This window comes from Branchiostoma lanceolatum, chromosome 4 (genome assembly GCF_035083965.1).
Source record: "Branchiostoma lanceolatum isolate klBraLanc5 chromosome 4, klBraLanc5.hap2, whole genome shotgun sequence".
NCBI classification, from domain to species: domain Eukaryota; kingdom Metazoa; phylum Chordata; class Leptocardii; order Amphioxiformes; family Branchiostomatidae; genus Branchiostoma; species Branchiostoma lanceolatum.
Window position 1 is genome coordinate 9040820 of NC_089725.1, and position 15400 is coordinate 9056219.

The 15400-nt window shown below is 40.9% G+C and overlaps 1 protein-coding gene across 2 annotated transcripts in view; it reads right to left on the bottom strand.

Annotated features, from left to right (window-relative positions):
• Window positions 1–2611: 2611 nt before the first annotated feature.
• Window positions 2612–15400, bottom strand: part of LOC136432447 (alpha-(1,6)-fucosyltransferase-like) — a 29233-nt gene continuing 16444 nt past the window's right edge. For both annotated transcript variants that reach the window (XM_066423742.1, XM_066423743.1), the window contains exons 4-10: window positions 14709–14895; window positions 13116–13230; window positions 12478–12715; window positions 9407–9650; window positions 7897–8073; window positions 6560–6710; window positions 2612–5596 (exon numbers count right to left, since the gene is read on the bottom strand). In XM_066423742.1, coding sequence (XP_066279839.1) covers window positions 5273–5596; window positions 6560–6710; window positions 7897–8073; window positions 9407–9650; window positions 12478–12715; window positions 13116–13230; window positions 14709–14895 — 1436 coding nt within the window. In that variant the 3' untranslated portion in view covers window positions 2612–5272. The remainder of the gene's footprint in view (window positions 5597–6559; window positions 6711–7896; window positions 8074–9406; window positions 9651–12477; window positions 12716–13115; window positions 13231–14708; window positions 14896–15400) is intronic.

Sequence of the window (15400 nt, forward strand, 5' to 3'; positions counted from 1 at the left end):
AAAGATCTCAATACAAGACGCCGTGCTCCACAAATGAATAAGAACGATCTGAATTCAAGTCTTCTTACTCACATAATATATAATTAGGTGTAGGGGAAGAAATTCCTTTCTATCCCAGGACACAAACATACCAACATTCCTGTCCGCTATAAATACCTGTTGGCACCGGCAAATCTGCACCATGTGCATTGGACCAACAAATGCCTTTAAAATTCCAAGAATTCTCGAAAACTGCAAACAATACTACACCATTTCAGGCGACATACCGCATACCCCTGGACAAATGCCTGTACAATTTCTAGAATTCTTGCAATCTGCACACAATACTATATCATTTGGCTCGCCCCTGAGGCGTCGCCAAAAATTTACGCAGGGGATGAAAGATTGTTGAGAAATATCTCTCAGAAAAGTGCGCGCGCCAGTGTCACTTCCGGGTGGTTAGATCCGGTGACCTTTGACCTTCGTGAAATGTTACGATAATATAAATTAGCCTTTTTTATTGCAAATAGCTTGATAGCTATAGATCAGGCCGGCCTGCAATAAATTGTTGAAAGAGGATTTACTGCATATTTGTGATTTCTGATACATCTTAGTTGTAAGGCTGAATGGTTCGTTGATAATTGAAAAGGGGCCATCTAGATCTAAACTTTGTGACTTTTCCCGGAATTTCTAGATCCCATATGTGCCATGCTGTAAAAACATACTTTTCAGCAAGTTGACCACTCTTGTATTGAAAGAAAAAGATAAACAAACACTTTTTCTTTACTTGCTCTAAAACACTACTTGGACTGTGCAGAGATGCAATCTGTGTGGGTCAAGACTTGTACATACTATAAATACTTCACGGAGAATTGTGTCCTACGGACTTTTGTTTTGTTTTACTTCTGTCCTTGGTGCTGAATGCTATCCAAATACAACATCGTCAAGCAAACTCACAAATACACACACGTACATACATATCTTGCCTGATGTCAATTGATGCCAAAGACAAAAACTGTTAGACGCCTAATTTGGTAATTTTTTCAATATTAACCCCTGTACATACCCCCTGAAGTTTGTACCATGACCATGTACTAAACTAGTATAAAGGTATGCTAGCAAACTTTATGTCTGAAAGTTTGAACTTTAAGTTCTGAAGACATAACATTAACAGCGAATATCTGAACCCGAAATCTATTCTTCACACAGACATAGACTATTCCCAAATCACCCCCATTGCAAAAATGCACTATTCCCAATATAACATACTGTTATTCTTGTTTCTTTCACTGTACTGTTTTCACTGTTACCTCTGGACCATGAACTTATCATTACAGTGAAAAACCTATTTATAAATCCTCCACACATCCTTTCTGTAAACCACAGTAAAGTTAAAGTTCAGTGAAAATGTGCATTTTTCTTACACCGTGAAATTTTGCTATCGTGAACTTCGTGAATTTGACTTCAAGGGGTATACGTACAGGGGTGGGGGGTTGTGTGTTAGAGTCCAATGATTGCCCAAATTTTGTGATTTCTGTGCTTAGATAGACCATCTCCATATTTTGACATGCCTATTTTACAAAGTTGGTATCAATAGCCCCCCCACACTCTTTAGGACTTACATGTATGTAACGTAACATGACCTATTTACGTGCAGGAGTAGTTTACGTCCAGATTGGGTCATGTCCACATGTCGCGGTGTATTATGCCAAAGCCTGTTCTCATAAGAAACAAAGAACGTCATAAGTATGATCCTCAGGCATCTCTCTCTTTTATACAAAACATTTAAAAGGGTTTACGTCCAGCGACATAACAGAATAAACTCCTGAACCAGTAACAACAAGTTGCACGGAAGTGTCATGCATGACACGTTTCATATGTAATTCAACACCGCGTATTTCATCATGTTTTCCTAACTTATACGATAGCTAGTATCTTTTAAAAGTAGCTGACGTTAAACCTTTCTTTGATATGCAGACTATCCATGGTGATTCGAGGTTTGAAACTCTTGCCAGTTTTAGGAAGGTTTGATACAACCTAGCGACCCCCGCTCAGATAATACATTTTTGTACGGCATAACATCATGGCCATGCATTTATCACGTGAACGCCACGTGCTGCTGATTTCGGGGAAATTCACAATGCAAAAATTGTTTTCTTCCATCGCGTCGGGCAAGCGGAGGGACAAACATAGTGACTTTACTGTCATTTGTCTGTAGACTACTTTCGACAGTTACTGTGCATTTTTTCCGGTCTATGTTCTTCAAGCATAGCGCTAGAAGGGAAAATACTGAGGTGGACGATAAAGGGTAAGCCTAGCACAATTGTACACCATATACCCTAGTATAAATACATGCTCGCACGGCGTTAAACAGACCATGCATTTTCTTGTTAGAAGAGCTGATATTTCTACCCATGGGTTAAAAATTTGGCTCTGTCCGCGCGGCTTTAGGATAAATAACGTTTTGAATAAATCGGATGTAAACTGGTCATGTTACGTTACTCAATGTGAAATTGAAAAAAAGATCAAGAAACGAACATAATGAGTTGGCTGCTACAAGAAGTATAGGAATGATTGCAACACAACCAAGTTATATGATTAGCCCAGAAAAAAGAATGTCAAAACCTTGAAATTGGTTCAGATACTTCATTATTCTTTATTGCATTTCAGGTAGTATAATGAGTGACAACAGTATCATTGAGCACAAAATTAATGTTCCACACTTTCAGTTCACAACACTGGCAGAAATACATCTGGTATGTTAATTACTAGAATTTAACACAATATTAATAAAAATATCTTCTAGTGGTATCTACAGTGGTGCAAACATTCTGAGAAAAAAATTCCTGAGTGGCTTCATTCATTGGGGACAAATAATTGATTGAAGTGTTTGGGAAGAACAGATTATGCAGTATCATACTTGCATCAAAAGTTGATATGCTTGTGAATTCTCCAGTGTATTACTATATTGTGAGACCTGATGCAGTATAATGGTATTTTCTTTGTTTTGCCAAAATTAGTAAGTTTTCTTGGACAGTAAATGTTTGCATACAAAAAAAGTGGACGGATATATGTTGACCTACGTATTGTTTTCCAGGGAACATAGTTCCCATTAAATCTACCCTTGCCCCATTATTTGGCACTTCACCAGTAGTACACAACTGGAATCGTGTCTAATTACAATATACATGTACAGCAATATCGACAATTATCAAGTCTATAATGAAGTATATGTCTTACTTTTATAAGGTACATACAACTTTTAACAGTACAAATTTACATCACCGAGTACACAGTGGTCACTAAGATTTTTGCTTCTGCTTACTTAAAGTACTGTGTCTATTCCTTAAGTGTTAAACATCTTCAGTTGTTGCCAGATAGTTATACATTCTTTGACTGATTCTATCGCTATCTGTCCTCTATGTATACTATTCTAAAATTGATTACTCTCGAAAAGCTATCTACAATACACATTTCAATGACATGGATAGATTTTTAATCAATAAATAAACCTGTATAATTTCTCTTTATTTTTTTGTAACACAAGCTATAAAGTGGTCAATAGTGGAATTTCATTTGGTAAAACCTGATATATAATAACATTTTTTTACTCATTTTCTACAATTTTAAAATTTTCTTGCTGTACAACACACATCACAATAATTAGCACCTGTAATGCTTATGCATCTACAGAATTGAAAACACTTACCAATAGTGCTTTACTATTACAGACTCTGAACTATAATTTGGTGTTTTGAAATATTACTGACTATAGAAGCACCATGATGGCAGTTGGACAAAATATTGTATGCAAGATATAAACTTGACACGAACTACTTTTTCTAAGGATGACTGTCAAACTGACATAGATCCTTCAACAAGTACTTGAACCATGACAGAGCGGTCTGCAAAACACTTGAAAAAGTTTCACTCGCAGAGGCTAACAACACCCACAATACATTTTATCATGGAATTTTGGCTTTATGTTTTACACTTTGTTGCAGAGACATGCTTTACAGGAATGGAAACTTTCTCCATCTTTTGATAAACGTGATTTTACTAGTCTGAGAGTTGACCTATACTCATCTTTTATACTTACAGGTGCACCACAGAAGTTCCATGATTTTTAGAATTCCACAATACTCTACATTAAGGTTTCGGAATTACAGATACATTGAGTCACACATACATCTACAATTGTGCAATATCTTTCATTTTTCAGATTACTATGACAACATTTATTAAAGCTTTCTTAGGTTGGCATTGATGGCTTATCCTTTGTATCTTCACTGACCGTAGGGTGTTGTAAATACTGACATCACATGTAATTTACACTTACTGTATTCTCTCCATATGTACACAGTTTGAAGGTAAAATCGTGATAGTATTTTTCTCTTTCTTTCCTTATGGCTATACATGTGCTGAGTGTTTTGACTGAAAATATCCTCTCACGGTCATTATTTCATTCTCCCATGCAGAAATGTCCTGCGGCCTTTGATATACAGTAGGCCAGTTCCAACTCTACCAAAGTGGATTTTGAGCAGTCCTGTTTATAAATAGTAATGAGCTTGCCTTATTTTGTACAAGCCAATCAGCGCTCAGACAGCAAATTTCCAATATGGCGTACACCTTCCAGCACGTGGCGCGGTGTGCACAGAAAACCTGTTTGTTTTCCACTAGGGTGATAGTTTCTTTGTATGTTTGGCCAGTATTCGGAGATGTTGCGGTTGCCCTCTAACCACAGATCCGCCATATCTTAAAGTTAGTCCTGATAAATAAATTTGGATGTAGAAAGGACCGTCCAACGTTGTGTGCTGTTCGTCTTGGTTATGCATATCAATGAGCTTGCCTTATTTGGTACCTTGAGACACTTTTTAGGCAATTCTCTGATTGGCTGACAGCTGGTTAGTGGCCACGCTTCAAAAAGCCACCAAGCTGGCTGGTTTGTCAGAGTCGCAACCGGCCTACTGTGTATTAAAGGCCGCAGGAAGACTCCGTGTAGGAGAATGCATTATCTATGAAATGTACAAAGCAAACTGTGTAACCAATTATATTACCTACCTTGTCAGCTATTAGGTATAAAAGCAATCAACCCGTGCTACTCATATAAGTAGAGAGGAAAACAAGCCACCGGTCGAAGCAATGGAGAAATCTTGCTGATTCGCGAAAGAGACAGATACACACGTGGAAGATGACATGATGCGTCTAAGAATGTTTCATATTCTGGAACTTTCTTGTGGCCATTGGTGTACAGCTTTCAGTGAAGACAGTTCCATCCATGTACTAAGCACTGTTAACTGGTCTCCTCAACTTCTGGGTAGGTGGGATACTTCACCAGTTCTATCTTTTCCTCCACCTTGTAGGAAGGATACAGCCCACTTTTGTGTGTTCTTCTGTTCACACCTTTAGAGTACCCGTCCCAGTGGTTTCCAGCTATGCCCACTTCGTCTCCTTGCTCCAGGTAGATTTCTTGTTGAGTTCTTGGTTCGTGTTTGGCTATGGCTACTTGGTTGTGGTCGCCTTGCCCTCCGAAGTAGTAGATGTCGTCGAGAGAGTGGAAGTTTGCCGCCGCGTCCGGCTTTAGAGTCTGCATGATCTCGTACGCTACACGACAGACCTGGGATGGGAAAAGGATTTCTTTTTTTAAAAATCTGAACGAAAAAAAAAATGCAAGCACACAAGAAAGGAACTTTCTTAAAGGCACCCAGAGTATTTTTGAGGCTTGAAAACTGGAAATATTCTAGTTGCTGAAATCTTTATGAAAATAACATTTAATGCCACTGTTTACCACATTTGCTTGATAATTTCATATCAAAAGTGCTCAAAAGCGGTACAAAAATAAGCTGCACGGTGATCTCTGTAGTTCCAAGCACACCGGTTCACCCCTACTCTTGTTCTTATTCTTTTACGTGCAGAGGTTTGACCCTTGAGGCACAAGCCGAAGCTCCCTCATACACGGGGCGGCCGGCTTTACGTCACCATCCGAAATGACGAATACAATCCCTTACAACATGTCCGAGCTGAGCCAACCCCAGGATCGAACTCGGGTGCCAGGATCCACGGAATTTGATCCAGATGGCGAAGCAGCAGGGTAGCGTTACCGCTTGTGCCACGGGGACATCACCTGGGGGTCTTTAAGGCCACACTATTTTAATTTCTTGGTTAACGGAATTGAAAAAAATGCTAGATTGGAAAATCAACAGGAAAACAGAATCTCAGAGGAAAGTTTGTACTTTGGTGCACACAATTTCAGCGAGTGAACAGGGTCAGGTGCAAGATTTCACCCCAGCCTTCTGTTTTCATGATTTCTTTTTTGCTAAGGCCACACCAATTTATTTTCTTAGTTAACGGAATAAAAAAAAATTAAAAAAATGCTAGATTGCAAAAACAACATGAAAACAGAATCTCAGAGGAATGTTTCTACTTTGGTGCACACAGTATCAGGGAGTGAACAGGGTCAGGTGCAAGTTTTCACCCCAGCCTTCTGTTTTCATGATTCTTTTGTTGCTAAGATTAAAAATAAAATCTGTTAACCAAGAAATTAAATTGGTATGGCCTAATCTGAGGCATTTGTTCCCACCTGAGAGGAGAAGGTGCAGACCAGGTAGTCGGAGTGTGCCAGGAAGTGGATGTCGATGATGACCCCCCGCAGAGCGCTGTCCGTGTACCGGCTGCTCAGTCCTGCTGACTTGGAGATGGCGTTGTCGCTCACAAACTGATACTCGGGGTACCTGAGAGTAGTGTGTAACCAGGTTACAGTTTAGTATACATAATATGTAGAATGTACTGTCTCACAACAATGACTTACCGTAAATGCAGCTAAGTTTGCAGAGGTTTTATGTTTCGCGTTGAGTCATGAGTGCTGTTTCATAGAGTCAAAACCACCGCAAACATGTTTGTTCTGTCTAACCTCTTGAATAAGCACTACATGTTACGTACATGTACATACTATACACTGTACAGTATTATGATGTTTGGAGGGGACTGTTCTGTCCGTCAGTGTAGTACCCTTGTCGAGTCGCTATAGTGTTAGGTTTCTGACTGGCAGTGTCTGTAAACATGCCGGAGTTCCCATTACTACTAACAGTATGTGACTATAGCTGCATCGCTAACTCAAAACCACCGTGAACACTCCATTGTCTCCTTTCAACCACAAAATGAAGTCACCGCGAACCTAAATGCAATAAATTTTACAGTATCATTTTGGCCATCTTCTTATGCCAGTACCTTCCTATGAGAGACCATTCCCATATTTACAGTACTAAAAGTTTTGTATGGACTTGATAGCAACATGCCCCCCCCCCCCTTCAAGAAGAGATCAAGAAGATAGCAACATAAAGGATTACACAGCTACAGAAACTTGTCATACAACATGTATCCCAAAAGACTTCTCCATACTTAAACAAGTGCTGAATACTCTCCACAGTTCACACTGTAAAAAAAATACTGTGGACACACACCATGACAAACATCCAGACCAAAAACAAAGCTTCGTTTTACCTCCGTTGTACTGACTTACCTTTTCCGAGCTTCTCCTATCTTAACATGTTGGGTTCATCTCTTGCTTGGTAGACTGCGGACACAGACTAAGACAAACAAACTCACAGGCCAAAATCGATCCCTCCGTTTTACCCCCATGGTAATGGCTTACTATTTCTGAGCTTCAGAATATGTTAACATATTGGGTTCATCTATTGCTATAAGTAGTTTTCAGACACAGACCAAGACAAACAAACTTACACACAGGCCGAAAACAATACCTCCATTTTACCTCCATTGTAATGACTTACTGTTTCTGAGCTTCTGTTCACAGGTTGGGCTCATCTGTGGCCAGGTAGACTGCGGACACAGACCAAGACAAACAAACACACAGGCCGAAAACGATCCCTTCGTGTTACCTCCGTTGTAATGACTTACTGTTTCTGGGCTTCTGTTAACAGGTTGGGCTCATCTGTGGCCAGGTAGACCCGCTTCTTCTTGACCTCCTGTGTTTTCTGCAGCAGCTGGTAATACTCCTCCACCCACTCCATGTACTCAGCTATACTGTGGTAGGCCGCCTCTGTGTTGATCTTATCAGTTCTTCTCACATGAATACTAAACGCAATGGGATGAATAAAAGTAAAAATCCCTTCAACATCTTTTGGTGTATAGCCATTATTTTCTCAATTAAAGTACGCACCCCAATTTAAGAAAGCACTCCTAGGCCTGATTTGGGGCTAGTTCCAGACAAATTTTGCAGAGCTGAAACCTCAAATAAAGTATGCATCCCTTAGCCTTCTCCACTGATCTTGAACACATTTTGAACAGGATAAGTTCAAATTTGTGGTTTCCTTCTATTTTCTCCAGATTAATTTACTTAAATCAAGGACTTCTACATAATACCATTCATTATAATATAGATTCATAAAAGATTCTCTTGTTAACCCTGCCGGCATCGTCTCTGCAAACTTGAGAATTGCCTATATGACAGGTATCAAACTTCTCCAATTGGCAGGTATTGAGCCATGCATTGTTGACCAGTTAATAAAGCATGCACCCTGACTTTGGCAATGACTTGTGATGCCTTTTGAATTTTGAAATGTTCAAAAAGTGTGTACTTTATTCTAGAAAATATGGTAAGTGTGATCGCGACGTCACTGTGACGCTGTGGTAGTCAAAAGCAGGTATTCGGCAAAAGATAAATCTAAGAGATTAGAAATGTTAATTTGTAATTTGATCTGCCTTTCTTAATATTAATTAAATCTGCTAACGTAATTTTGCCTACCAGTCTTTGACCACCTCAGATGTCAAAAAGCAGGTATTCGGCAAAAGATTAATCAAGGAGATTAGAAATGTTAATTTGTAGTTTGATCTGCTTATCTTAATATTAATCAGTAATCTAATCTGCTGACATAATTTTGCCTACCAGTCATCGACCACCTCAGATGTAAAGAAAAAACGTGATCGCTCGTATAGGGACAGTGCCCATCTCTGTTTCTATAGCCCTTGGGACACGCATTTGCCACAGACTATAGTAGGGCTAGTCCACTCAATTCTGCACTGATAACTCTGGTACAAGTACCCCCGAAAATTATTTCATCAGGTTGGTAGAACATAGGATATTGGAGATTCTTTTTACACGACCAGTGAATCTCACCTGCTGACATTTCAGTGTCTGTCAGACACCTTCCTCAGAGCTTCTGACTTGAGTACTGCTTCTTGCCGTTATAAGTAGCCGAAGTAGGTGGCACTTTTGCGGCAAGAACACAATCCCGGCGGCGAGAAGCAGTACTCCAGTCAGAAGCTCTGAAGAAGGTGTCCGATAGACACCGAAACGTCAGCAGGTGAGATTTACTGGTTGTGTAAAAAGAATCTCCAATATCCTCTGGTACATGTACTTGAATTGAAAAAGAATTTTGATTGAAGAAGTAAAAGAAGATTGACTGACCCGACGATGGGATGTTGGAATCCCAGCTTCTGTGCGGTCTCCTCGATGTCCTGCTGAAGGTAGGGCTGGTACCTCTGTAGGTACAACACGAACTGGGCGATGAACCACACCGACGGGTTGCCATGGAGACGCAGCAGTCTATCGGAGAGGTCCTCAGGGATCCCCAAAGGCAGGTACGGGGGCCGAGGGTAGATACTGTCCACTATGGGCATCTCCACCACCTGGGTGTCTTTGGACTTGTCACCTGTGGAGTGATACAATACACATTTTTTGGCAACACCTTTGCAGCCTTGTCACAAAGTTTTAGAGTAGGAGGCTCATATCCAAAAGTAGCAGGCGGGCCACGCAGTGGCCCTAGGCGAGCCACGAAGTGGGGGGAGGGCACGGGAGGGGGTTCTCCCCCTCCCGTAGGGGGGGTCTGGGGGGCCTCCCCCGGAAAAAATTGTAAATTGAGACCCCCTGAACAGGGTTTTTGGTGTATTTTGGGTAACTTTATGTGCATCTTAAAACTTAACTTTTGCAACTAAAATGTACCATAATTTGTAAATTCTGTAAGAATCCATTCATGTTCACAAATTTTATTTCAATGGGCAAAAAAAAAACGTTTTAATGATTACGGTCATGAAATGAATAGGGTCAGTAGAAACTTGTCTTTTACATCTAGGATACCCAAGTAAATAAATAAATAAGTAATAATAAATATAGTATACCAACATTTAATTTGACAATGCAAAGCTGAACTGTATCAGGACATTGGTATTTTCAAAGTATAATGCAGGTTGCCAACAAAAATGGGACCTTTTATCAGTGACTCTGATTTATAATATCAACTTTATGTCACTTTTTCGATCTATTGAAAGTTCAAACAGAAATGAGTAGAACCTCCTTGTTAGAAGCAAGGACATTATATAGATCCTTAGTAGACGTCAGTACATGTGTTGGAAAATGATTCTATAATGTTTTTATCACTCTGATGTCAAGAAAGGGTCAGCAGGTGTTCCTAGGGTCAGTGGGGCATACGTAACTGGAAATATAATTTTTCCCTAGGCCTTACAGTTACAGAAAAAAATAGACGTAACAGAAGGGCGCTGACCCCATCTAGAATGGGTCGCTATGCCTATCAGTGAAGCTTACGCCTATCAGTGAAGCTACTATCAATGAAGCTTGTCCTGTTCAACACATTATCATCTCATTAATATCTCTCAAGTTCCCTGGAAAATTATGTAAGCCGGCCTGGGAAAGGCAAAGAAATAACAGGAGAAACCTCGCCCCTCCCCTTTGTAAACATCAAACCTTCAGCTTCCTGCGTTCCAAATTCCCGAGGTTCTCTATTACCTCCTTGTAATTCCTGATTTCACAGGCCTGACACACGTGGCCACAGGGAAACAAACATTCTCTATTAGCAAATCCTCTGTGGATTTTAGGCATGGTCACAGTTTTGCTGGGACAGATAAAAAAATCGCCAAGCATGTTTACGGCATGCCGGCAAGCATGTTCGGACGGGAGCTTCTTCGAGTCCATATATGGTTAATATATGCAAAGGCTTCCTGCTCCTGCTAATGTTTCCATGGCACCGATGTCAATCAAAGGCCGCCGGACCCCGCCGTCAAAGAAACCAAGACCTTAAAACTCCGCCCTCCACCCCAGCCAGCACGTGCCCGCCCCCAAACAAAGGAAACCCGATCTCAGCGGCACATTTGCCACAGGGGAAAGGGACCTATAGGCAATGTAAACAATGTTCCACACGATCAGAAATGGCTGTTTTCGGTCCCAGAAGATCACGGAAGCTATCAAAAAAAATGCCAGACGTTTATCTACAGAATTGGCCGGAGGAATTTGTAACAGAGAGAGTTGTGCTTTTATTTTTTGACATTCTTGAGACCAAAGTAGCCGGCGCGAAATTGTAAGTAGGCGGCGATTTTCGCCGGCTGCCGGCATGATCTGACAAGGCTGACCTTTGGGGCGGAGGCATTTATAACAGCACTACGATCACTTTGAAAGAATTAAGAAAATCGCACGAATGTATTCCCCAGGAAACTGGTTTTGAAGCAACTTTCGGCTGTGCGGTTTCATGCGAAAGTCCTGGAAAAAAAATTGTAACAACATCAATTCCAACGTGCGGAACCGGTATTTGGATTTTCGACTGAGGTGCACGCAGTATACATGAAGCGCGTTTGAATCATTCGACGGAAGTCCATGCAATACAACTTTAAAGCCCGTGCAATACTGTAAAATACAGCCCGTTCTAGATGACCCATATCGAACATTATCCCGGGCCAGCTAAGACATAAATCTATTTTCAGCGGGACTTCACTGTCACCAGGGGAAAGGTTTTACAGAGTGTAACGTTTGCATTTATAGCAATTCTTTAGTACTGTAGTTATAAATTGAAAACACATATTTGGAGTGTCATAAATATTGAAGTAATCATGCTTCAATAAAGACATATTGAGGACAACCAAAGACCAACTTAGGCCATGTTGATTTGATTATATGGACATCCTCTGTGGACCCCTAAACTGATGCGAGCGTGAGGAAAAAAATTTTTGGCACACAAAAAAAAGTTGCCTTCATTATGAAATCTACATGGTCAGGAAGGTTGAACAAAAATAAACACACAGTATGGTAAACCGTCAAATATAGGTTCTTCATTTTTGTCCTTTCAAAGCTTCTTCTTTGACTTTGGCATTCAACGTCATAAGATGTGTATCAGTTTTCCAAGCTTATCATTTTGCAATTTACAGCATGTATTTTCTCATTTTGCAGCTGCTTTTTACAATTTACAGCACGGTCAAAAACTTTTTTTGGAAACGGACAGATATTGATGCATGCGAGGATGTCATTCATATAATCAAATTAACATGGCCTTAGCTATTCTCCAAGCAGAGGTTTTGGTCAGTTACGGTAGTAGTGGCTGTTTTTTTTTACCTTGTCCTCCCTTTAAAAACCCCGGCCACTACTACCCCACCCAACCAAAACCTCTGCTTGGAGAATAGGCCTTAGCATTAGCAGAGGGAAAATGTAATATAACAATACTTCAACTAATCCCAATGTTCAATTCTGTAACCCACCTTTCCATGGTCCCCTGGAGGACCCTGATGGGTCTGTACATGTTTCACTAAGTGGTAGGAAGACTTTTTCCCAGCCCCCGCTGGAGTACCTCCACCCCTGGGAGTTGAGGATCATGGTACGCTCCGTGCCGTAGGCCACCATGAAGCAGTACACCACATGGTGGAGCTGGCACCCGTACCCACAGCCCTTGTTCAGGTTGCACAAAAGTTTTTTGGCCTTGCTGCAGTCTTTGGGATTCTGGAACGAAGTATGGAGAGGTGAGGAGAGATTTTATACATATTTGAACATTCACCCAAAAGAGGAATTTCAAAACCATATATCTAATTTCTTTTAATAATTGGTACCAACACAATACATAGAAAGGTTATTATCATGTCTAAAAAGGCAAGAATTTCAAATTACAAGAAAATACTTTTTTTTTTCATTTGGCTTTGGGGAGACTTAATTTTTGCAGTAGGAGAGGGAAATAGGTTTTTACAGTGTTTGAGGTTGGAACAATTTTGTAGTCGAGTAGAAATACAAAACACACATTCACAGTATCATGGCTTCTTAGTTAAAGGTCAACTGGAAAATAAAACAACAGTTACTGCTTATTTGTCATGGTTACAGGTGCATGTACGTTGGCAGGGTAAAACACCTGTAAATAGTGTAGTCTCCGTTGAACCAGGTCCTGTAGGGCGTGTGCCTCCTGTTGTCTCCACGCCAACCCTCCATCAGCATCTCTCAGCTGCTGGGCATCTGCCAGGATGGTCCTACCGAAAACACATTTCACAGTCAGAGGCGAGGGCATAACAATTACTACAAAGGTTAAAGAGGCGTATTGTACAATTTTGGCGCAAAAACTGTAAATCTCCGTTCAGATTGACATTTGAATCATATTTCAAACATATCCGCATAATTCTTCACATTTTTTCTATCGGGAAATAATACGAAACCGAGCGGCACAAACTGACAAAGTCCCCTGCTTTGTGAGAAGTCTGCATATTCAAGACGTTCTCATGACACAACAAAGTCGCATTCATAAGTTGTGAATATCCCTGTGCAGCTTAATAGGGTGAATATCACTGTGCAGCGTAATAGGGTATATTTACTTATGATGTGGAAAAATGACCAAAAATAATGGCTTTTTTTAATGTTTTGATTGGTCAGATTTTACAATACGTACCTTTAAGAGCATTACATTTTTGGCAGCGTGTGACATACTTTCTGATCAATGATAAAGAAAACTTCCAAGTATACTCTCTATTATATTTTCTAAGGATGAAATATTACGATTTATCATTGTTGCTCCCACATCATATGTGGTCTCGATGCAAGATACATTTAAAAATGGTCAAAGATACGTTCTAGCAGTTAGTCAATAAATCTATTGTAAGACCATTCATTATTATGGATTTTCACTTGACAGCTTCCAGCTATTGAGTCTACAAAGTCTTTATTCTCGTGTCAGAGGTACTTATGGGATACACCAGGTCAAAGTACATCAATCATTCTATTGACAATGACAAACCATCGTTACTCCACCCAGGTGTCAAAATGGGTACCTGCCTTTGGTTGGAGAGATAAAAGGCAGTGAAAGGAGAGAGCTTTGCCTTCCAGTACGTCTCACATAATCGAGAGGTCAGGGGTTTGATTTCTCACATTTCTTGTTAGATGTTGCGTCCTTGGGAAAGGCAGTTTACAATCTATGACTTTCTTTACTCCACCCAGGTGTAAAAATTGGTACCTGCCTTTGGTTGGGGAGATAAAAGGTGGTGGACGGAGAGAGCTTTGCCTTCCAGTACCGTGCCCTTAAGACACAGTGGATAACAACCCACGGCCCCTACAGCATCAACAAAGGCTACTGATTAGAACCAAAAAAAGGTAAAGGTAGTCCCATAGCCCTTTTGAAGCCGTAAGGGCAGTGGGTTGTTATCTACGGTGTCTAGGGCACGGTACTGGAAGACGGAGCCCAACCCTCTCCTTCCACCGCCTCTTAGGTCCCCAGCCGAAGTGGGGTACCCATTTTTACACCTGGGTGGAGTGAGGAAAGTCATGTAAACACCTTTCCCAAGGATGCAACATCGGCGGTACGTTAGAGGATTCGAACCAAGACCGCTGGGTTCTGGGCCAAACACACTAACCGTTGTGTCAACATGACACCATCATGGGACTATCTCTACCTTTACCTTACTTCAGTACAAACTTTTCACCTGTGAGAAAACAAGATACAAGATATGTTATATCCCACCTCTGATGATCTCCGACATCTAGCAGAAGGTTGTCTATCCTGTCCTTCACGCTCGACGCCTGAGAGTCGGACTTCATTAGCTTCAGCTGTGCCTTCACCAGGAACCACAGCTCCCGCGTACCATCCTCCAGCTTACGCTGTAGCTGCTCGTGCTTCTTGCTGGGATAATCCAGACTACCGGCTGGAGCTGTGGAACGTACAGTGATAATTACCTTTGCCTAGAAGGTTATGTTTTCGTCAGCGTGTGTGTGTCTGTGTGTCAACACGATCACTCGAGAATGCCTGTAGGGATTGTCTTCATACTTGGTATGTGGGTACTAGGTCTTGTTGAGACCTCGAAATGATTAGATTTTGGGCCCCCTAGTGGCTTGCTATGGTACTGCAGCGGAACTTCCGGGTTTGATATCTCGTGTTCTGGACATGCTATGGTCATGATTTTTTAGTAGTAGATAGCTCTTAGGATGGAGAGTAAGCTGTGTAGGTTTGGGCCCCCTAGCGGCTTTTTATCAACTTTTTTTCCGTTCAGAAACAATATTTCAAGTTCAAGTAGTGTGCTGAGTCCATGTTTTTGGTGTGTGAGTTTGATTGGGTTGATGTGTGTCTGCAGTAATTTGAGTGACAGCTACTATGAGTGGGAAGATGACCGCAAAGGTCAGACTTGCCAGAGTGGCAGGAAGTAGAGGTCAGAGGTG